This window comes from Pseudopodoces humilis, chromosome 8, assembly GCF_049639895.1.
Source record: "Pseudopodoces humilis isolate 2021_Gansu_Grassland_sample_001 chromosome 8, ASM4963989v1, whole genome shotgun sequence".
NCBI lineage: Eukaryota > Metazoa > Chordata > Aves > Passeriformes > Paridae > Pseudopodoces > Pseudopodoces humilis.
The window spans coordinates 6,571,201-6,595,636 of NC_142207.1; the positions used below are offsets into that span (position 1 = coordinate 6,571,201).

A 24,436-nucleotide genomic window follows, 5' to 3' on the forward strand; every position below is an offset into this window, starting at 1 on the left:
AAAGCTCTTATGTGTGTACACAGCTAAGGAAGTCACATACACACTGACAAATTGCTTTGCCCTTCTGCTTTCATATAATGCCAAGGTCTGCACAGCTACTATTTCTACTTGGACAGCACCAACACTGAGAAGCTGTAAAATGGAGATAATCCTCCCTTTCCAAAATAATCCAAGAGTCATCCACAGCAAAAGTTCATACCTGTCTTTCAATAAAGGCGTTCATCCTCTGAAGCATTCCCTCACAGGTAAATTCATAGGGCAAATAAGGGTCAATCTGTGGAGACAGTGTGTTAAGGTTAGAGGGCTTTTTGTTCCAATCAACTTCATGGTGTACTCTGTGGCAGCAGCTTCTGTTCAAAATATTTCATTGTAGCTCAGGTAGCAAAAAAAACTACTAATAAACTCATTAACAAATAGTGATCTTTAAAAAACATCAGCAGTGTTAGCTGATTTTTCTCCTTTTTAAAGACAGTAAGAATTGCTTCATGACTATGTTTATGGAAACTCAGGGTACACTGCAAAGTGGCAGATGTAAAGCTAGTCTGAGACCCTCTGGGTTTCCAGAGCTCCTGTTTTAACTAAGTTTCAGTTTTGAAGTTGAAGTGACAAAACAGAACGTGGTACCTTTGAAAATGCCTTCATACTCTTCCCCCCCTTGAAGTGCCCTCATTACCATTCCACACCATGAGTGCACAAGCACTTCTGTGGGAATCTCAAGGCTACAAACTCAGACTTGAGCAGTGCAGAGTCTGCAATGCTCTAAGAATCAACAACAAAACTTCCTCCTGAATGCACAGAAAACACAGATTGCTGTATAATTCACATTCAAAATTCTCATTTCTATACAAATCCACCCACTCATTTTTTTCAAGTAAGAACCTGACATATCCAGTACTGAAACATGAGAATTTTGATAACCATTTTTTTCTTCAATACCCTACCAAAATGCAGCACCCATTAGACTAACATTAGGAAACACTGTATGTACAGTACATACTACACCCCCAAGTGCTGATAGCAAATTGAAGACACATTTCTCACCTTTTGATTCAAAATTGATTTCACGGCCTTCTCAACCTCAGAAAGATCATTGATGTCCACAGTCCACACATGGGGCTTTCCAATGTAAACTTCAGCATAGGGATGCTGAGATGTCAACTGAAAGAAGAAATTATATTTGTAAAAATTAATGTGTAAAGATATCCTTGCCTCTCACTCTCTTAATCTGACTTTTTGGATGAAATGCACTAGGATAGTGCAAAAATTCAGTTAGAACACAACAGTCAGCATCATTCCCTCTGAGTACTTTTCATATTTTCTCTTTAAATTTAGAGAGTGAATTTAGTTGGAAAACGGAAAATCAGATAACATAGATCACAAGTAAGATATGTGCACCTCTGATTTGTGGCTCCAATTCTCACAAAGACCCACATCCCAGAAGATTTGATGTTTACTGAAATTACTTGCACCATGACCCTGCTTCCCCACACCTCATTCACAGAGCCACCTTCCTTCTTCACAACCTCTCACTGCCACAAGTCCTGCTTAGACCTGAATGGCTGGCTCCAGAGGTGTCATCCTTACCCTGCATCCTTCAAATTTCAAACATTTCCAGACTTCTGTGAGCAACAGTGAAGAAAGAATAATTTTTATAACAAAAGAACTCTGCCTCTCATGACTGAGAGTAGAATAACCTGACCTCACCAAGAGTGATAACCAATATTTTGCTCACCACTTTTTCAGAAAACAATATCAATGAATATCCAAGAAGGTAACTGAGAAAAGCTGCATCACACTTGCTTTCAGAAGTAGCAGCACAGCTCTATAAGTACTTTTTGTAACCGGTCACCCAGGAGTGAGAACTTGCACATGAACACACAAAGGGAGCAAAAGCTACAGAAGAGAGAAGTGGTTCACACCAGCCTCAGAAGAAAACTGCTTTTTCAGTAAATACCAAAGAACCCCACAGGATAGGTTGTTTGTAGGCAATGTTTATACAGCTGCCTCTTTATGCTGTTATGATAAAAAGACATTGCAGAAGGTCTGAAGCAGTGTCTGTTGGAAGAAGAACCTTCTCCTGCACTAGGAGATCCACTGTACTTGATCTTTTCCTCAAGGGAATGCAAGAAACTGTTGCATTCACTACTAAAAATATTTAAAAACCTATTTTAAAAAATAGCCATTGCATTTTGCTTGTGGAGAATAGTAACTTGCAAAGGTTACTTTACAAAACCACTAAACACAGACTTTATCTTCAAATTCCTGTATGGATAATCATGTCACAGAACTACACAAGTTCTTTTTGTTCTTCTTTAGCACTTGAGGAATGGAGAGAAGCATTTAAAGGCTTCCTTAATCCCAAAGAGCCAGCACATGGATTACTGGCAGTCAGACTTAAATGGAGTTGTGAAGACCAGTCAGAGAAAAGGTCACTCTCAGGATAGGTCAGCAGGGCTTGTGAAGGCAGCAATATTCCTGATGGATATACATGATGTACTTTGGACTAGGGCAGTTAATAGGGATTATTTTTTTGTACAAGTCAGGTACACAGCATTTCTGTTAGTGCTGACACATGCCATCAGGATTTATTATGGATCCCAAGCCCTGAAATTCCTACAAAGCACTTAGATGGGTTTAGATTATTTACTGAGCCTGACTAGTTATGGTGTTTGGGCACAGAACTACTGGAAATGAGACAAAAACTGAGGGACTCACAGAAGAAAGGTTTTGAAAGGTGTCAAGCCCAAGAAGAAAGTTTAAACTGGCTTGCATTCCCTTTTTGCTGTCTCCTTTGTTAGCAACACAGACTGAGAGAAGGGGCAAGCTTCAGCTTGTACAGGACATGAATTTAGTGTATAACAAGAAAGGCAATTACAGTTGTGGATCATAAAATGGTAAGGAATTTAAGCTCCTGATTTCAAATGGGAAACTATCTTTTGCTTATCAACCAGCCAGTGCTGCTCAGGACACAATTTATATGGCCCAAGCATAATCCAAATTGGGAAGTGTGGCTGTGTAAGGTTCTCATCATCTGCATGTCACCTGAGAGCTCTCTCTTGATGTAAATACATAAAAAATACATGTACATACACCTATGAGCAAGCCATAGCCACAGACATGAGTGCTGATATCAGAAATAGATAGTGGCTATTAAATGTTTACAAGTATAGGCAGAATTTTACCTACACCGAATAAAAGAAAAATATTCTGAAGTCAGTGCCAGGATGAGGGGTTAGTTAGCTTCAGTCTTCTCTCACTAGAGTCTAAACACACTGACTGTTTTGAAAGCTTGGAGTTTGGTTTTCCTGTTTTCTTCAAGAGTCAGTTCTCCAAAAGTCCAAAAGCATTTAACCACAAACACGGTGGGTAACCATTAATACCTGAACTCAACAGTGCCCTGAACAGGTCTTTTCTGAAGAAAAAAAAAATATATCCCAAAACTCACATAACCACCCACAAATGCCCTTTTCATAATTTACTTAAACACCTATTTACTTCCTGCACAGTACACTGCAATGTCTGTTTCTTCAACAAAATAAAAACACTTTCAAATGATGTGTCAAAATGACATGATCTGTTCCTGGGCAGAACATCAGGTTTCCAAGTGAAATTTCAGTTTATGATGTCTCAGTAAGAAGTAGCAGAATGTACCTATAAGCAAATCTAGAGGTAAAGCTTGAAGTGTGCTAACAACACCATTTTAATTGTCTTATAAAAATAAGGACTGATACTCCCATCAATGACTAAAGAAAAAAGCAGTTGCACACCTCTGGCAATAAAGCTTGAATGTTAATGCAATTTCTCCTACACTCTGTTGTTAAAAGGAAACCCACAAGCATTTTCAGTAAAAAAATTATCAAGATTGATAGTGCTTACCTCTCGGAGTGTAGGTTTGCCTTTGAAAAAATCTGTGTTCTTGCTACTTTTTGGTGGGTTAAATCTTAAATTTAGGAAAGCACATCCATTGGCAATAGCTTCCAAGGGAGCTGGCCCTTCATATGGAAATCCAAGACCAACAAACAGCTGAAAAATAAAAAACAAGGGATATTAAAATTTTTGTTATTCACAAAAAAGCTAAGAGCGAGCTTAAAAGAAACAAAACCCCATTCTAAAGGTACTGGCCTAAAGAAAATGCAATTCTAAAAAGAAAATGGGAGGAATTCAGCAGCTGACCACATCCCACCCCAGCAGTAACGCAATGTCCTGTAAAACACATTTGACAATCACCATCTGTAATGAGCTGAGGTAGATTTTCATGGAGCTGAGGCAACAACAGACCCTTTTAGGGCTTTTTTGGGGTGGGGGAAAACTTGGTGGTTTGGCTGGTTTGAAGTGGAGCTGCTGGGGCTTTCCTACAGGTACAGGTTCTAAGGCAGCAATCTCCAGGAACAGCTGCACCAGTGTTTGCCCGACTCCCAAAGCAGCCAAGCCGCTGGCTTTGCCAACAGGAACATGCTCCTGGCACACTAATTAAGCCTCCTAATTAAAACGGTAGGTGGCAGCAAACAGCAGCTCACGACACTGGACCAAGGCAGCAAGAGCCCATAGGGGCTTCAGAGGCTTCAATGCCTCCAAGGGAAACCGGAGCAAAAATCCATCCCAAAGCTTTTCCTCCACCAGCTGAGATTCAAGGTGCTCTAGAAAAGGCACTGCTCTGCTCCACTGAAAACACATTGTTTTTTTTTAATTTTCAGAGTTTTAAAATTTAATTTTTTTTTTAAATGCCTGAAAAAAATCTTGACCCCTTTCCTGGCCAAACATAACGAAACCCCCTGAATGAAATATAGGATTCTTCACCTTCATTTGAAGGTCTGTGTATAATGGGAGAACTGCAAGCTCTGAGTTGGAACAGCAATTTCTCAGTACTGCTGCATAACAATGTGTACATATATATATATATATATAGCTACTGCTTTTATCAGGAAAATAAAGCACATACTTCATAACTATGAGAGTCATGTAATCAGGACACATATTTAAAGAGGTCAAGGTATACTATTCTGCATTAAATCTTCTGCAACATGGAAATAAATCCCAGTAACAGAACATTCACAGCAGGAGGCTCTTCCTAGGAGCTGATCCCAACATTGATGCATAAACCTGTAGTCAGCCCTGTCGTGCAAAGGCATTGCAGCATCAATCCTCCCCAACCCATGGCAACAACAGTATAAATTCAGAATTGGCTCATTTTAGAAAAGCAAGTTAGCACTTCTCAGCATAGCTGAGGATATACAATTTTCACTGTGTGGAGCTGAATATTGTAATTTCAGTTCTCAATATTCAGGTTAAAGAAGTTGCCTACTTGCAAAAAGTTTCTCAACTCTCTCACAGATTTAAATGTTACAGAAACTCTCCAGTGGCTAATAACAAAAAGATCTGGAAGCTATTTCTGCTAAAGACAAATTATCTAAATTCTGGTTTTGTATGTGGCATAAAATATACCACCTTTCAGTTAGAGAAATGCATACTAGATATAATCTCAAAAGAAACTGAATTTACAAAAAGATAATTGCTTGAAAACAAGGAATAAGGACATGAAGCCATGCATTTTATGTGCAGATAAAATATTATTTATTTAAACTACTCCTTAGTTCAGGAAGAAAACCAGCTGAGAACCAGCAATTAAACCCAAAGTATCAATTCTCCTACGATCCTGTGTTTGTCTGTGATATAGGGATTGCTGGGTTGTTTGCTTAATTTTCCTCTTTTTTAATAAACTGCTGCTGTGCACTGCTGAGTTCTGTGTCTGACTGGTCCATTTATTTGGGAGGAAGCTCCACGGGAAAAGAAACATGGGTTTATGTTTTGACATCACAGAGAGCACTGCCATCACTTAATCTATAATAAATAGCTTACCACCTGTTTCCCATCCATTTTCCAACCTCACCTCTAAGCAGCACTGCTCCTTTGAAGGAAGAAAGAAGGATGTGTGTGATCCCTGGAACAGGGTGTGTTTGTGTGTGTGTGTGCTGCCTGGTGGCCTGAGCTTGCAGCCTGGCTCACAGCTGCCTGCAGCCCCTCAAATCCTTCTTTCAGCCCTTCCATCACCCTCCAGCACATCATCATTGAACCAGCTGAAATTCCCAAACTCAAGCCACACCCTGCTCCAGAAAACTGTCCCTTATAAAGTGGCCTTGCCAATGGCAGAAAAGATGATCTTTAAGGTCCTTTTCAGCCCAAATCATTCTGTGAGTCTTTCTACAATTAATGTTCCTTGGATAGGGAGTCAGTATTTTTTTCTGGTATGAAGAGCAAAACAGAAATATCTTACATGCCTCAAGAAAGTCACACTCATTATGATTAAAAGAGCAAGTATTAGAGAACACAGGCCTTTTCTGTAAGTCACGATGCTCTCATTTGCTAATCCTTTGAATTACATGCAGCTTGTTATTTCCAGAAAGGCTAAAACAATCCGTCAAGGTGCTGCCTAAAAGTATGCAGCAAATACTGCGAGTCACTAACTGAAAAAGAACTGAGAAAAGGAAAAAGGTAGAAATAACCACCAACCATTTCCAGGTACTATTGAAGCAAACATCCATCCTCAGTACAGGTGGGGTTGTTGGGAAGACAAGGCTCTGTCCCACAGAATGAAGATTTAGACCAGACTGTGCTTCCCCTAATTTATGATGTAGCTGTACACTGCTGCCTCCAGCACTGAAGGTGCTGACTATGGCTCTTAGAGTAATTTCTCACCAGATGTAGGTCTGGTAACCCAGTCCACCATGGGGAGGCACCTGCACCTTAGGGCTGAAGATCCATATTGCAAAACTTCAAATGTGACTGAGCTGGTAACACCACAGTGGGTACGTGTGGCTAAAAATATTAGTCCTGATCTCACTCTGTTAGCTGCAGCTGAACTGCTTTGCAGGGGAGAATTGCTTTATGCTTTACTGGTTGATTAGTGCTTGGAAAAAAAATCATATTCTGTTTGTGAGCATTTTCCTCACCTTTCCAATGTTTCTGAAAGCAAAAGCCATTATTTTTGCTGGAGAGCTTTAAGTGAGCACACGGCACAGCTGGCTCTGCACACTGACACACCCCATGGACATGGTGAAAGTTTATCTAAAAGAGATAACGGCCAACAAATACAGGAGTAGAATAATCATGGAAACAGCAGTGTGGGGTTGGTTTTTTTTTTGACCCACTCCTTTTTAGCAAGGTCTGCTGCCCCAGTGTGTCTGTGCCTGTAGGTCTGCACGGCCCAGAGAAGGGGATTTGTATCTGCAACATCACTGCCCCAACTTGAGTAAAGCTGAAACCCTTAACAATTTGATTTTCATAACAAAGACTCCTCGGGAACCTGTCCCACCTTTGTAATGAACTCAGCTTCTGGTTTGGAATGTCAGACTTTTGCCACCCAGCATCACACCAGCCATGACACCACTCCTCTTGCTGTAATGCAAAGGGTTCTCTAACAGTGCAGAGTTACATGGAGACATCTCTGACACAAAAAGTGACTCACAACCCCTCTCATGAAAAGCAGTATGGGGGTCTTTTATTTTTCTTTTTTTGTTGTTGAGTTTACTGTACCACATCAGACTACTATTAAAATAAGTAAAGAGTCTTCCTAAATTATAGCCAAAAGTATAAAATATGGAGTGAATGCTTTACTTCACTGCTGTAATTATGACTAGCTGAGTAGTTGAGAAAAAATTTCACATTTCAGAGACTAAATGCTATAGTTCCATGCACAGGAGCATTTATCTTTTCCTCTCCCCTTTCTAACATTACTGCACTTTATTTAATTTATTCTGTTAGGTTGGTAGGTTTATCACCACTTTAATATGTCTCCTTACTGAACTTATATATTCTCTTCTGAGCTCCAGAAAGAGGAGTATAGCAAAGGTTAACTATCTTGTTATATTCTTCTCATCAATACAAAATACAAAGTACTTTCTGCAAAAGTCAATCCTTTTGTGGTTCAAACAACTTGAGAATAGAGTCACTAGGTAAACATCCTTTCAGCTGATTTTATGAAGTGTGCGGAAGTAAATATATATTCTATCATAAAAGGCAATATGAAAACAAAGTTTGTTTGCCTGTGTCTAAGCAGGTTGTTGCTCCTAGTTTTATTAATCCCCATAAAGAAATTGAGAAACCCACTTAGTAAAGGAACTTGAACTCTCTGAAAAATTCAGTGACTTGAAGGAGAAAGTTGCATCTGAAACTTTCTCAAAAGGAGAAATATTTCTCAAGAATTCAACTCTGGTTCCTCCAAGAGAGCCTGGTCCAACTGCTCCAGCTGCCCACTTGGCAAGGAGCCCTGGGAGCTGGCAGGAAAGCTGCCAGCTCGCCTACCCCATTCTCCTCCAACGTGATGAATGGCTTTACATCTTCTCATTAGGAACTGGAGACATGGCTCGTTTTTGTCATGCTCTACACAGCTGAACCAGCCATGGTGAATCTCAAACAGCCCCTCCTGCTTGCAGAACTCCCTCCCTGCCTCCGAAATGAGCCGCTTTACAGCACACACAGAACGAAATGGCAGCCCCACACTGCCCGGAATAACTGTGTCCTACCAGCTACTGCAGGGACCAAAGACATTTTGGGAATGCAAAGCTGTGATTAAGAATCACAGGACTGAGCCTGTCACCTATTGGTATTTTGCTAAGGACAAAGCAAAGCAGTGCAGCATAAGCTGACACTTCTGACTAGGCTGAACCATGTGATTTGTTAAATTATTATTTAGCCCTCCCTTTCTGAAAACCAGATCATTTGTCAGCTGACCTAACAAAAACCTTCTAACACAGTGTTGAAATCACAACCAATGACAGACAATTCTTGCCCATGGTCTCAACACACATGGAGGTTTCTGGAGGTTTAAGGACAAAGGCTGCTGTCTCCCCACAATGCTCCAGACAAGCATTGCACCCACAGATGCTCCCAGCCTGGAGTTACGGCCCTGATTATTCCCACACTCACAGCACATGGATAGCCTGGTGACAAAAGTCCATAACTAAATTCATTAGGGGACTCTGGCCATGTTGCCAAGTAAATAAAGTGATTATGATTAAAAAGTGTCCTTGAACGTCACTGCATGCATGTGCACACACACACACAGGGTTCCTCCAGGCACAAAGCTCCTATTCAAGTCAGCTTGATTTTTGTGAGATACCTGCAGTTATTTAGCAATTCAACCCATGATCCATCTGATATAAACACAACTGACCCACACAGGCAGCAGATGGCCACTGGTGACAGGTGAGCAGTGTTTTGTACTAAGCTGTGTTCAAGTATTGCCTCTTAAAGGGTATCAAAATCTGGAACTGTGAACACACAGGCAGCAAGTGTGTCTGTTGATCAACACTGACAGGTAACCACATGCTGACAACAGCCAGAGTACCCATGAGATACTAAACATCAGCCAGCAAAAAAATACAAAAAAACCCCACCCACCCCCAATCCCCCTCCAACTGAAATGTCCAGACAAATCAGATGGGAGATCTCAGTTTCCACTTTCAATCCCAGGATGCTGCTGTTTTACTGTTGCTGTTCAAATAGATATTTTGAAACTGTATTAGAGAGGAATAATAAGCAAAATGCATGATGCAATAAGCCATATGTAATTTCATTTCATTGTAAAATCAGAAATACATTGCACTCTCATTCCCTGACAATATTTATGTATTAGGAGAAGCAGATGGATAATTAAGGGCTTATCATCAGGGGAAAGTTTTGTTAGCCTGGCTGTATTCTAAATAAATAATTTTCTTAAAAGGAAAACAGCTTTTGTCATTTGCAAACCTGCTAACTAAAGTTCAGAAAAGCCATATAAAAATACTGCTTGCAGATGTAGTTTTTAAAACCCTGACTTCCTGATACGGGTTTCTGAAACACACCAATGATCTTCTCAGTGCCATCTACTACGAAATGCAGCAAATTCTGAAAAGCATTTTCACCAATGTTATGAAGGAAAAAAACAACCATAACCAATACACAATAATATAATAAAAATCATTAAAATCTAAAATGCTCTAGGACTCTGACAACAGTACAGCAGCAACCCATGCTTTTCACCAAATACTTTTTGTGGAAAATAAGCAATTTACTATCTCAGGAGCACTTCACAATCCCAACACAAAGAAGTCTCTTCTATCTGATGCAGCAATTACTGCTTGAAATCTGAGTGGAAGTAGTCTGCTACCTCCTGTCACAAAATCCATACAACTAAATTGCATAACACATAGGTATCAACTTGAATTTGTCCTAAATGGAATGTGTCTTTACATTGTATCTTAGAGCACAGCAAATATAACCAATAACAATTAGATATCTAGTTAATACTGAAAAGCAAGCTTGGTGATGTGATACATGCAAGATGGCTGATAAAAAATTAGAGGAAAGCTTAGTTAAATGTAACCATTTTTATGAACTGACATTTGTACAGGGAGTTCAGTAATTCTAAATTAAGTCCATTTGCTGATTTTACTATTTCAGTGACTAGAACCCATGTTTTTTTAGGAGATGGTCACTGTTCATGCCTGGGGTTATGACAAGGTCAATATTCTTCCCACATTATGATTAAGACAGGGATTTCATACTCCACACAGGCAAAAGCTGTGTAATCTCAGATTATCTATGACGAAAGCAAATGTTGACTTTTTAATATGCAACACTATGTGTATCTGCATGCATCAAGTACATACACGCAGTGGTTGCCTTTAAAAACTCAATTTACCAACAGCTGTCACACAGAGATGTCAAATTACCATCATTTTCCCAAGTACTTAAAAAAGGAGATCTCTGCAGTTGTGTGGGAAGCCTAAGAGGTGCTTGTTTTTTTCTTTTCTTTAAAGAGATTTTTCTGTGGAAGTGCACAGCAAGAAACTATCAACAGTGGTGCACTTCCATGGATTTTGCTAATTTTAACACACAATCCCCTTCTTTCACCAACTTGAAGTTAAACATCCTATTTAAATGTAATCTACCAAACTGCTTTAGTGCTGCAAAATGCCACAAAAATTATGGGAAGGGCAGAGAAACCCGACAAAATTCTGGGGACCGAAGTTTATTTCAATGTATATCCCGTCCCTTATCTCGAGTTCCCTTGACTCTGGAGCCAGAGGCAAAACACATCACAAAAAGCCAGGCTCTTGTGCTCTCTCTCTGTGCACAGCTGAAGCAGAGGAAGGACATGAATGGCAAATGAAGTGCAGCTTTGCTTTTCTCCCTGAGCGAGCAGGGTCGCTCTGGGTTAAAGTCACTGGGAGGGCAGAGCAAGCATGCGGCTGTGCAGCTTTTGGATGTTACCTAACTTTGACCTCAGGGATGTAAAACAGAGCACATTCTCAGCTGATAATCTCCCTGAGCTGAATATCACATTCAAGAAAATGAAAAATGCCTTTATCCCTGGTTCTCAAGCTGGTTGTTAAATGAGACTGTAGGTTTTCATCCCAATTCTCTAATATGAGCTGTCAATCCACCAAACACAGAAAAACGATGAAAAACGTATTCTTGGCACAAAGGACACAACTTACGCTCCTTTACACATGATAATTTTTTCCAGTGCTTTTAAATTAGGAGCTTATTCATAGGAGGTGAAATGCATGCACTTCAGACACCCTCAATTTGGAGATATTTTTTGCCACCACTCCTGCTTGACAAACTTACTTTGGTTTCCCTCAGCAGAAACTGCAAATCCCGCCCGCTGAGTATTCCATGGTTCTTTACATAGCCAGGAATGTACATTGTGCTTGTCCCATGAACAGTTCCATGGACCTCCATATAGGTGTGGATGACATCCAGATAAGCCTTCTTATCCTGTAATGGCAAGGAAAAGAATATTTTTAGTTGTTATGAATTTGAAGAAGCAATATTTAATCAGAGCTGGTTTCTTATCTCCTGTACCACAAAAGCCAGGGAAAGAAGTAGTTCACTCATTCCTATTTGATTTCTATAATGTTTGATCTTTCATTACATTATTAGTTTGGTTTCCTACCAAATTGGAAGAAAACTGCAGCTTTTTCACTCATAGTCGAGGTATAAAGAAATCAATATCAAGGCCCTCTTAATTTCTAATTGGACAAAACCCAGGATGCATCAGACAGCTGTAATCTCAGCATGCTGAAACAATACTTGGCCTAAAAATACTAAAATCTCATTTTGAAATATCAAATTTTCACTGTTTTGGTCAAAGATGCAAAATAATTATCTTCTTTGTGAAGAAAAGGGTGAATGTCACCTTAGTAAGAAACAGCTTTGGTGACTGAGTAACTGAACACACCCCTTTATGTAAACACCCAGTGCCTGAGTTCCATGAGAGACCTACAAATGTTCCGCCTACCTGATGCTTTAATGGCATTTTGGAAAAGACCCAGAGAAGTGCAATGGCTTTAATACTGCATTTTAAAAAAAATTAAGGAAAAAAAAAATAGTACACCATCCTAGTTTGCACACAAGAATTACTTTAATTTTCAGTGCCATATGTTTTTTTGAGTTTTAAAGACTACTGGCATTCCAAGGCAATTAGCTGAAGACTGTATTTACATGCAGTCTGCAACACAGATCAGAAGACTCTCCCTCAATATTTGCACATAGTCTTAGTAATAGCTCTAAAATCAGGCAACAAGTTGCTATACTTCTTGGCAGCAAGTGAGTTTTTACCAATTCTACTTTCAATCACTATTTTTGTCATGTAAATTCTGTGCACTGTTCCTCCACAGCCCTGTGTGAAAGCTGGCCAACAATTTTACTGAAGTTCATTCAAAGGACAAGTAGACTGGTGAAAATCCTGTCTTTTCCAGCTCTGGAGGAGCAGGTATCAGGTCTAGGTGGATGAGTGCTACTTCTTACAGCTTCCTTGTTGAATTAATTGCAGCAGAGGGTGTTTAATGTCCATAACAATGGCTTGTCCCTTCAGCCTGCTCTGCTGGTGACCTGTTTGTGCTGGGGAGGATGGGCTGCCCCATCCCTGAATGCCCCTTCTGGCAGCTCTGCCAAGGCTGCACCAGCCAGACACTGTCCTGGGCTAAGTATTACACAAAACAGCCAACAGATAAAGATGCTTTCTTGTTCAGTGTGGCTACTCTCGTTGTTAATTAACCCAAATTACTCAAAAAACTAAAAGCTTGCTCCAATTTTTACTTCAAATTTGAGCTACTCTGTGAGAGATGTTCCTCACATAATTGCTAAAATACCATAATTAGAAACTGTGAGAAACTCGTACACTTTGTCAAGAGAAAATCCATTTAGAACTTTTTCTTTGGAAATGAGCAGGAGAAATAAAAAAGGAGTGGCCTGGTCTTGTTTCTAGAGGATACCTTAATCTTGCTTGCCTGGCTTTTAATACATCCAGAACTCTGGAGTGTTCAGGGTTCTGAATAGAAGAGAAGGCAAGGAGGCAGCAGGTACTGCTGACATGATCCACCTGTAGCAACAACACCAAGGCATCTGTCTCAGCTCTTACTGGCTCATGACACAAACCCTGGTGACAAAAATGCACTTTAACTCAAGAAAAATCTGAGGAGCAAGCAGCTAGAAAGAACAAAACCAAGATTACCTAAAATTGCACTTCTTTTCAAGATTGCAATGACAATTTTACAAACCTTTTACAGAATATTTAGCTGTTTTAAAATGGCATTAACCATACACAGCCTTAACTGATATTACTTAGGCATATGACTGACTTTCCCAGTTCAGTCTAAAACCACAGATAAAACATTTATTATCCAAACAAATGGACAATTTATCCAACCAAAATCTCACTTCTTTATTTCCTTTACTTTGAGTCAAAAACAACTGCTTTCATAATAATATATAAAGTACCATAAAAGTACTATTAGCACCTTATACTTTACCTAAAGCTCACTAACATTTGTCTCCTTTTGCAATTAAGTAGTCCTAAATTTCCACATTCTTTGCAGACAAGTGTTATTTTGGATCATAAAAGTATATATTCTAGGAAGCCACCTCAGAAAAATAATCAGGACACATAATCAAATTCTAGCCATTAAAAAGAGTGAATTAGAAAATGGGAGAGTGCAAAAATGGCATTTATAAATAGAAAGGCTATATGTAAATAAAGAAATGTGACTTGCAAACAATACTAACATTCCTTCAACTATTTATCTGCTTCCTGAGTTGCTCACTCGGGAGCAGATATAATTATTATTTTATCTTAAAACACTTGAACTTTCTCCAAGATTGACTCAAAGAGACAAGGTCATGAGCTGCTGGGGAGTACTGCAAACCTGACATTCTCTGCAGTTTGTGTCAGACTGCACTGCTCACCCTGCTGTCCATACTGCAAACCTAGACTCAGAGAAAGGAAGATAATCACATTTAAGAAAGGCAAATTATTTCTCTTCAGAATCAAAATGGAAATGTAACAGTGAGTAACAGCTACACAAACCTTTTCTGAAACAATTTTTCAGCAGCTAAAATAAACATGCCATTCAGAAAAGTACTTTTTGTTGATCACTGACTGCAGAACTGTTATTACTGTTCATCAATCATTTCCACCTACTTCTAAAAGCATCATGATAAGGCCTTTCTCACCAAAGAAATCAAGTGACAACTGTTTGATAAGTCTTTCCCTAGGACAATGTTGACAAGAAGACAAAGTATGAAGAGGTGAAATTTTAAGTTTGGTGGGTGAAAAATTTAAATGTAAAAGCTACAAAAATATGTGGTGGAAACATGGTTCATCAAGACCTAAACTCTGCTTTTAGTTTCCTCACTGTAGTAGCTGGTAGTAATTAACAACCCTGCTTTACCAACAGTTTGCTAGTCCAAGTATTTTGCAATTTTGGGCCACTCGGGTGCCCTCACAGAACACCAAAAATTCAGCACTGAATGAAATTAAACACCTCTAAAGGCCAACTGCATTACAGAAGAGCTTGACTCAGTCCTCAACTGCTTTATGGCTTGAAAGTTCAGACTGCAAAACATATGTAAAACACCCCAAATACCCAGCCTCGCTTCCTTGCATTGAAAAATTCAAAAGGCAATAGTTTTATAAAGCTTGACAAATGTAATTCAGAAAAGCAGGTACTGGAATACATCTTTGTGTGTACCCTAAATGCATACTGCAAATTCGAGAAGTCCTATCATCTGAGTGCTTATCTGTAGAAGTGTCAAGTCAAAAGTGAGCCAAAATGCAGTGTACATGCAATGTATGACAATCGAGATTGTGACACAAACATAATCTCTGCTCGAGAACTGTCACCCTCTCAAAGACTTCTCAAGACATGCCTGAATAATGAAAATCCTGTCTACCAGGCAGCTAGAAGAGTGCACAAAGGCTGGGGAATATTAAAAGAGTCAAATACATACAGTGTTTTACAGGGGTAAGTCACAAAGAGTAGATTAAGTCTCCTTGAAGTCAATATGAAACTTTCAAACTGCCCTGAATTTATAAATGGTTGTGGAGAAGATTCAGTGATTCATGACTAATAAGTATGAATTCTACACTGAACAAGTAATATGAAATTTAAATAAAGAGTTAACTATGTAAGCACATAAACCCATCAAAAGACAATGACAATTCTTCCTGTCCAAGGAAATCCTCTCACCAAACTGGTAATGTTTCTAAAGAAGCCAATCAGCTTGTAGGAATTCTTTGAAGTTCTTAAAGGAATTAAATCTCTTGGGCAGAGATTAGGAATCATTCTTGTGAATGAACAGTCATCATGTGAAAGAGAACAGAGAAATGACAAAAGTATGCTGACATTATTCACAGTAATAAAACTCAAACATTCAAAACATTGCATAAAAACATCTTAATATTGAACACCTGGGGTTTTAAAGCTTTTGAAAAAGCTCAAGTAATCTAAGGGACAGAGAGACTAGAAAAGAGACCATCTGATAAATTCAATTGTCACCAAAACCCAGGAAATAAATTCTCCAACCAATTAGTCAGGTTAGAAAGCTGACATTACTTTATTTGCAGCACTGGATGCATGGGAAATTCTCCCAAAGCATGCATGCTCAGTAACTTAAGAGACCAGGTTATATTCCTGAAACTGATATTCATCACATTTTCTGAATACATACGTGTGCTAATTATTGCCATGGACTTGTTTGGATATGGTTCTGGCTCTTTTGATGAATCTTTTCTCCTTGAGAGTATCGCAAATATGTAGTCAAGTCATAATGTACTTATTATCCTTCTTTTCTCTAACACACAGTCCTTGTTCTCAAAACTAAGATATCAGCCAGTATATATTAATCACTAATACAACTAAACAAGGAGGCATTAGCTGGCACAAGACTTATTAGTCTCAGGCACAGGGAGTCAACACATTAATCTCTGGTATTTGTACTGAGCACTGTATGGTACAAAACTAAGCGTTAACCATGAATATGGGGATCATACACTTTGTGCTAGAGCCCAAAGTATTTTCCAACATGCTTCCCCACTTCTTCTCACAGAAATAAAACATGTTTGGTAATTTAACTGAAGTGACAGAAATGTTGAAAACCAGTCCTCACTTCAAATGTGGAAAGAAACCCCTGAGCTAACAAGCATCACTCAAGAATGAAGACTTTACATTATAGTAACACATTATTATGGCCCATGAGAAAGAATCAGTCCATTGTTCAGTAGCAGTCAGTCCACTCACCAATCAAGTAAATGATAGAAATTTTTGGGAAAGAAATTCAGAAATAAAGAGAATGTTATTGAACTATTCTGTAAAAACCATTCTCTCCCTCCTCACACACCAATGCACTTCTTGTCTGTTTTCTCAAAAAGAAGCTGAAAATATTGGACAGTGTTCTGAGAGGGGTAAGAAGGATATAAGATACAGGACAGTTTCCAGTGCTACACACAGAAGTCTGCAAGAAATTCTTTAACAATTTTTCAGTTTGGAAAAGACAACTTGTATGAGAGAGGTTTAAACCCCATAGTTGGCATAAAGAACACAGATAGTGACTGCATTCAAAATGCCCTATACAAAGCAATCCAAAAAGAGCTCACAGGGGACAGGTTTAGAAAAATGTTCAAATTAACAATTTCTCCTGCAACAGGTCATAGATTTGAGGGACTCCATGACAGAGAAAGTTGCAGAGGCAAAAAAATATGCCTAGGTTCATGATCAAGCAACCACTTTGAGATCACCTCTTAGTGAGATCTCAAAAATGTGTGAACAGACAGTTTATCAACAGAGAAACAGATTCAGGAAATACACCAGATTAGAAAAGCTGGAAAGAGAGAGAATTTGCAAGGCAAGTATTATATAACTTTGCTATGCTCTTGCTCTTCCTGAATGTCCATTTATGGCTTCTTTTTTAGGCACCATATACCTCTGAATAAAATTCACATTGGCACACACATAATTTTTGCACTAAGAATAAAAAAAAGGTCTCAGTGAAGGCTTAGGATTTTTGGCAGAGTATGAAGAGCCCCATCCAGTTCCCTATCCTCATCTTTTTAATCAGTGAAGGTTTGGGGCTTTTTAAACACAGAGGTTTTCCCCAGATTTGACAATTTCATTGTCATGCAAAGCACACCAACATCTAAACAGAAATTTCCTCTTCCTTGAATGGAAATTTCCAGAACCAACAATGAGACATCCTTGTGCACTGTAACTGCTGAAGGAGAAAAGTGAAGGGGTGCAGACAAAAACAGGAAGGGGCACCAATGGGAGGAAAGGTTGTGTTGGTTTTGTGCTAACCAAGTAATAATAGATGATTGTGTTAGTCAGTACTGTAAGACTTCAGTAATTCATTTTGCAGCTGAAGAGTTCTGCAAAGTGAGAAGCTTATCACTGGCAGGTAAATATCCATTAAAAAAGTAGGTTATTTTCCTCCTTCATAATAAATTCTAATTTTCATAATAAATGTTAAAGATTAAGCCTTTAAAAGTGCATGCTTATTCGCTGCACTCATTTCTTCTGATTTACTCATTTCTGATGCATACTGCTTTCAGAAGGAAATGGTGAATTTCAGAAATGTTGCTGAGCTGAAGTGTCTGGCTCATTCCAATCTGTTGTATTTGTGGCATAAGGCAGGACAGTGCTCCTGGCACCAGGCTCTAGGGTAACTTCTGATCCACTGATGAGCCCCCAGTGCTGCTGCACATTTGGAGGAACACAAAATAGAACGACCACAAGACAAGTCTGTGAGTGCACTGACCACATGGGAGAAAGGGTGAGAACTTGTTTTTGGTTTTTGGTTTTTTTTTACTTATTTTTCTTTTAGTTTAAAAGTTGAAATGAAATATTCATTCAAAGTACAACGCTAAACATGAAGCACAAAAACCAACCAGAAGGAAGGGACTTTCCTCCTGCTTTCTGCAAGAGGGCATATCATGGGGAAATTACATTTCATTACATGGAATGTAATAACATGAAATTACATTTCATTACATGGTGCTATAAAGGGAAGACTTTAGTGTGAACAGCCTCAGTGATGTGCTTTCCCATTGAGAACAAGCCAAAGGTAACCATTTCCAATGCAGCTCTTCAAAAGTTGCTATGCAGGCAGTATATATTTAAGGAGAATGCCCAGCTTTTCAAGTGGCATTAGTAAGAAACTCACACGTTATTTTGCCTCTAAATATACAAATATTTTCAAGACAACTCTAATAGACTATAATAAAATACTAAAGCAGTCATCATATACTTATGCTATGCATTGATGCCTATTTTCTGGTACAAGCAACCTTCTGACTTCTCTCACAGCAACCTACAAAAAACCAAAAAAATCCCCAAACAGCAAGTACTGCAAAATGAATCTAGACCCTTTCTTCTAGGATTAGGGGTCAAATTAGTGGAAGAGTGTAACATAAATTGCAGGAAGAAGAACAAAGAAAAGATTTAGAAATGGGAGCTAAGGCAACATGAAAGGCTTCAAACATTCTCTTTTAATTGAAATGTTCTGTAATTAAAGCAAATTTTGATAATGGAGAGCATTATGGGTTTCACACGCATTTTATTAATTCCATTTTACCCCCCCACTTTGGCATAGATAGGACTCTCTTTACTCCATAGTACTGCCAAAAATCCCAGACAAAACCCCAAACCTTTAATACCAACACATACCTTTCCAAAACTTGGCAACCGTTGCCCTTCATAGCTTACCTCTAAAGATAACCGTGGCAAAATTCTTTAGAGCCTCCTGTTTGCAATCCTCAACCCACCTAGGACTGATATAGCTATTAGAGGGAAATAAATAAGATTTATCTCACACCCTCTGCACCATACATCCCTCTTGACTTCCAGAGGTGTAGCCAGACTTGGCCACTGTGATATGGGGTGGATGTCACTGTGCTCAGGCACAGAAAAGAACCCATATCCATAGTTATATAAAGCCATTATATAGCCCCAGGGAGAAGGGGTCCTGCACACACTCCAGTCCCACTTCAGCCTGCTTGGTTCAAAATTAAACAATTGATTTGCCACTGCTCTTCCCAGGAACTTTCTCCCTTCCCCTGCGCTCCTCTAATGACTGCTCAGGCCCAGCGGTGACACATGTACTCTGTACAGATTACACCTCTCATTAATTGGCCATGTTCAGTAGAAAGAACAGCAGCAGGATAAATAGATTAGTCTGGTTCCATACAAGCCATGGTGGCATATGAAAAGAGCACTGAACACGGAAAATGAAAGAAACGTGAAATAAGCAAATTACACAGAACAAGATTAGTTCAGGTTTTCTCTTGATCACAAGGATTGGATTTTATCACTCCAGATAAGAAATCCCACACTGTAACTGATTCAAAGTCTATCTGCAATGATTTGTACTTTATATAGGAGTGCATATGGGCATGACTGAAGTTACAATCTGCGAGTTACAGTTTTAATGTGCTTGATGTTACCAGCACACAGTACACATTTTAATATGGCCAGACACCAAATCAAACATCTTGGAAAAAACAAGACAGGCAATACTGATAAAATACAGCAGTGACTTGAAAATCAGCACTTTAAAAAAATGATACAAAGCTCTTGGCTGAGAGTTTCTAACAGTGCAAAGGGGACCTGTCTAAAAATGAGACACTATTTCATTTGGATTTGATGCTGGTATGGCCCACGTGCCCTTTGCAAACATTCACATTTCAAGAGGAATGTGAATAATCTTGAGAAGATTCAGGGAAAACAGACATGTGAAAACTCTTAAGGATTAGAAAGCACAAAGCTCCCAGGGGTTTAGCATATACAGGCTTTTCAGGAGATGACTACGGGATACTTTGACCTCAACCTATATATTCCTACAGGGCTACAGAATAGAAACATCATCTGTCCAGTTGAGAGAGTTTATAACTGCTACTAAGGCTGGAAACAACCATATGGAAATCTGTACCAGAAATAATGCAAAGTCTTAAGGGAGAAGGCAATTATTGGAGGAGTTCACCAGAGGAAACAGTGGGCTTCCCATTGTGTGCTATTTAAAAATCAAGACTGGATGTTCTTTTCCAAAAAGCCATGTTTTTGTCTTAGTCAGTCCATGAATATCCAGTGTGTCATACAGAATCTGAGACCAATCACAAATCTCCCCTCTGGGCATATAAACTATCCATACATATTTCTGAATCCATACAGACTGAATAAACCGAGAAACATGTATATGTCAGTGAAAAACACCCTGGTGACTAAAGAGCTGTCCTGTTCCTTAAATCCAACTAGTATTCAACATGTCCTTCTGCTGATGTGCACTGCAAATCAGGTCAGGAAGTTTAGATGATTATTGCAGGCTACTGCTGCTCTTGAGAGACTGATAATGAGACCAGTCACTAGTAAAAGTACAAGTAGAGACACAAGAGCTTGAAAAGACTTGAAGAAAGGATTCCAGCTCTGCTCCAGCACTCTGCAGACAGGAGAGACTGCACACAGGGGCACACAAAGCCCTTCTATATCATAAGCCAAACAGAATAAATAAATACTTTCATTTTTAAATATTTTCTTAGCAGAAAGCCAAGAAGCATCCAGCTCTACCTGTTCTGCTACCACTGCAAACATTGCACTGTTTCTATCAAGTTTTAGTTTTGTTTTGTCTCACAGGTGGACCATCTCCTTGTAGCTATCATCTTTAGAGAATTTATTCTGTATAATCTCAGTTAGAACGAATGTTGCTTCTGTGGTTTGAAAAACTGTGCAAGACCAATACTCTCATACCAATAAAGAAAAGGAATGACAGTCTGTGAGACAGGTTTTCTTGCACTGTTACATTGTTTGGCCCTATGTATGGCACTGATAAGTTCCTTTTTCAGTTGACAAGAGGCTTAAAAATAAAATCTTTTTAGGCAGGAGGGAAGGCACATGGAGGATATGGGCATGCAGAATATTTGGGCACACAGAGCTGGAGGTAACTTGGAAGAAATCCAGTTACTAGTAAGTAATCTCTTTGAAAACTGCATGAGACACACATTCCTAGGTGTGTCAGCCTGGAAGAAGGAGCTACAGAAAATGACAGTGGGTGACAAAAAAAAGAGAGCACTATGACTTAGTAACACAATATATTTTAACTCAGTAAAACATGACCAAACTTTGGTGTTGTTATTCTGCTGCTCTCATCTGCAAATGAGAGAAAATAAAATAATGGCAATATTAAGGAAACAAAACTCTGCTATTATTAGAGGGAGGTAAAATGAGACTGCACAATTTTAGAACTTTTAGTGAAACAGAATTTCCAACTCAAAATGCAGCACATTTTTCATTGTAGATATAAGAACAGAAGTAATTGAAAGACACGTTTGCTTATGACTGATGAAAGTTCACACTTTAAATTTTCCATAATGTTTACCAGCCTTTTGCATTTTCTAAAATGATTGTGACATTAAGACTATATTCTTTATTCTATCAGAAAGTGTACAGAAACAGCACAGGATCCACATCAATCTAGACAGAAGTTTCTCTAACAGAAAGACTTCAAAATGTTCAGTTTAATTATTCAAATTTGTTTGTTTCCAGAAACATAACTTAGTGGGTTTAGACAATGGGACACTTTCAAATTTCGAATTATGCTTTATTGTATCGATCAAAATAAATCTGCTCAAGCATATGAGTATAAAAAAAACTCACCTTCCAGAAATTATCTACTTTGCCATAAACGAGAGATTGATTCTGCCTTTTAATGTCATAAATGTGTTTAATGTCACTGGAATTCAGATGCTGCTCTACCACAAATCCAAGGAAGCTGTTATCTGGAGTGTGAGCTGTAAGAAACAGAGCAGATTCAGCACCTTTGAAAATATTGGTTAATGCTACATTAGAGTGAATGTTGTTAGGAAAGAAGCTATAAGGAACATATTATGCAGCTGATCACCTCCTCCTTATTAGTACTGAAAGTCACATTTGCTTGCTTTATTATCCAAAATAGTTTTTATTAATTTTAAGTCTTGCTCCATATGCCTACTGGAGTAAGCAGCTATTTTCTGTCTTGTTTCTGATAATAAAAATTCTGCAGTTGGACTGAATCCAATGGTAATGATCTTTTTTGTCTGTGTGCTAAGCTTTATTTTATTATTAAAGATAAAAGAAACAGAAGATATCCAGCTTGACAAATCTCAGAGATGCAATACCAGCAGTTTGAAAACCCCCTGGATTTACGCTTGTTAACAAAGCTGGATGTTGCTCAGTGGCATAAATAGATTTTTGCAAATTTCTTGGGTTTACCCCCTATCCTGGAATTACCAACACCAACCACCCAACTCACTGTGTACTTTGTATCCATGCTAATTGTTGGCCTACCAAGTCATACTATGCAAATCAGAAATTGCATTGCCTAATTTACCCAGACACAGTGATCCTAAAATATTTAAAGGTGGCAAGTGAAATTGGTAAAACTGTTTTCAATCCAATTCAGGCAAAAAGAGTGTGTGCAAAGGATATACAATTTACTCATAGCTTTTTATATTATTTTTAGCCCCTGTTAGTCTTTTCCCCACAGTGACATCCAGCAGTGTTGGTCAGTGCTCCCTCCCCATAAAGACACAGATATTTAGGCTCATAAAATGTAAGAGGTTTTGTTGGTTTGGATTGGTTTTTTTTTCAGACTGGGTGTTTAATTCCAGTGATGGACTCCAACATTCAATGGTTCAGGTAAAAATCCATCCCTGTTATATAAAAACTACTCCAACACATGGGGTTTTTGCCTCTAAAAAGTGCCATAGCCTCACAAGTGCCCATAGAAAAAGGCTGTAATAAACAGCAGGATCTCCTCTCTAGGCCTCCTGTTAAATTCTGGCACATAAACTGACAATTAATCACATTTTGAAAAGCTTAAGAACCCAAAACAAAACAAAAAAAAACCCCTAAATCCAAAGACAACGCCCCAGGCATTTTTGGTAATGCTAAACCTTTAGTAGATTTATTTTAAAAAAAGTAAAAAAATCTATTGCAATTATGAGGTTTTGCACTTTTGCTCCTGAAAATCAGCCAAGTGGGTAATGCAGGAGAACAGAGAAACCATACACAGTGTACATATCCCTCTGCCACTACATTTAGTCTTTCAAATGACAATTACTCTTTTTCACAATAACATGCCTCAGCAACAGCTAGGCACCCACTTGGACCCAAGCACTTTTTAGAATTTTAGATAGCAAACAGCACATTTCAAATATGTCTGAAAAGGGGCCTTTTTCCATCCTTTCATATTTTTGGATGAGAGACTGCATTCAAAGGCAAGGCAAGGCAGTACACACTCAAAAGAAAAATAAACCTTTGTTAAAGTTAGCACTTAGAACTGGTGGAATTCAGTGCCTCAAACATCACAGACAGGAAGCAGCACTCAGATGGATTTTTAAGCAAGACCACGCACTTTCAGAAGTACCAGTGCTGTTATTTTGCATGAAGGTATTTGAATTAAAAACACAGAAAACATAAAAAGGGGGAAAAGCTCTCACGCTTCTGGAAAACTCAGAGAACAGTCAAGTACTCGGTAATAGGCCACAGGTTTGAATATGGCTTGTTGTTGCTCAGGATAATTTTCTGCCCTTATAATCAGAGTTCTCACAACATAATAGAGTCTGATAGAGTCTGGGGATCTTGGGAAGCTGTCCAGGGTTCCAATCTGCCATAAAATCTTTACTGTTGCATAATATGCACTTTTAATCACAACCCCATAAAAATGGTGCTATCTCTGCAGCAGAGAACAAAACAACAAATATGAACTTTAAATATCACAAAACACATTGACTCTCCTGCGCCTAATTAAAAAAAAAAAAAAATAAAATCCTTGAATAATCCGCAGCACTGGAATCACTCATGCTTCAGAATTAGTTTGCCTGCAATCTATTTACCACTTTTCCTGCAGAGGAAGACCCGTAGTCATTTCCAGGAGTAAAAATTTGAAATGGTTATTTATTCAAATTCCAATACAGTCATACTCTTCGGAGAATTCATTATGACACAATTTTCTCTGCACAAGAGACTGCACCAATGGCAGTCTGTACTGCCACAACAGAGATCTCTAGAGAGAAGATTTACTTTCTTCTGCATTTCATGGAGTGGGACTGGGTAGTGCACACACACAGCTGTGCTCATCCAGCTATTTT

The 24,436-nt window shown here is 38.7% G+C and overlaps 1 protein-coding gene across 6 annotated transcripts in view; it reads right to left on the bottom strand.

The window, feature by feature from the left end:
* The window catches only part of MGAT5 (alpha-1,6-mannosylglycoprotein 6-beta-N-acetylglucosaminyltransferase), a 114,201-nt gene that overhangs the window by 10,758 nt on the left and 79,007 nt on the right, over window positions 1-24,436 (bottom strand). For all 6 annotated transcript variants that reach the window (XM_005519617.3, XM_014249447.2, XM_014249448.2 and 3 more), the window contains 5 exons: window positions 21,963-22,096; window positions 11,611-11,760; window positions 3,877-4,023; window positions 1,042-1,158; window positions 200-274 (listed from right to left, as the gene is read on the bottom strand). In XM_005519617.3, the coding sequence (XP_005519674.1) occupies window positions 200-274; window positions 1,042-1,158; window positions 3,877-4,023; window positions 11,611-11,760; window positions 21,963-22,096 (623 nt within the window). The remainder of the gene's footprint in view (window positions 1-199; window positions 275-1,041; window positions 1,159-3,876; window positions 4,024-11,610; window positions 11,761-21,962; window positions 22,097-24,436) is intronic.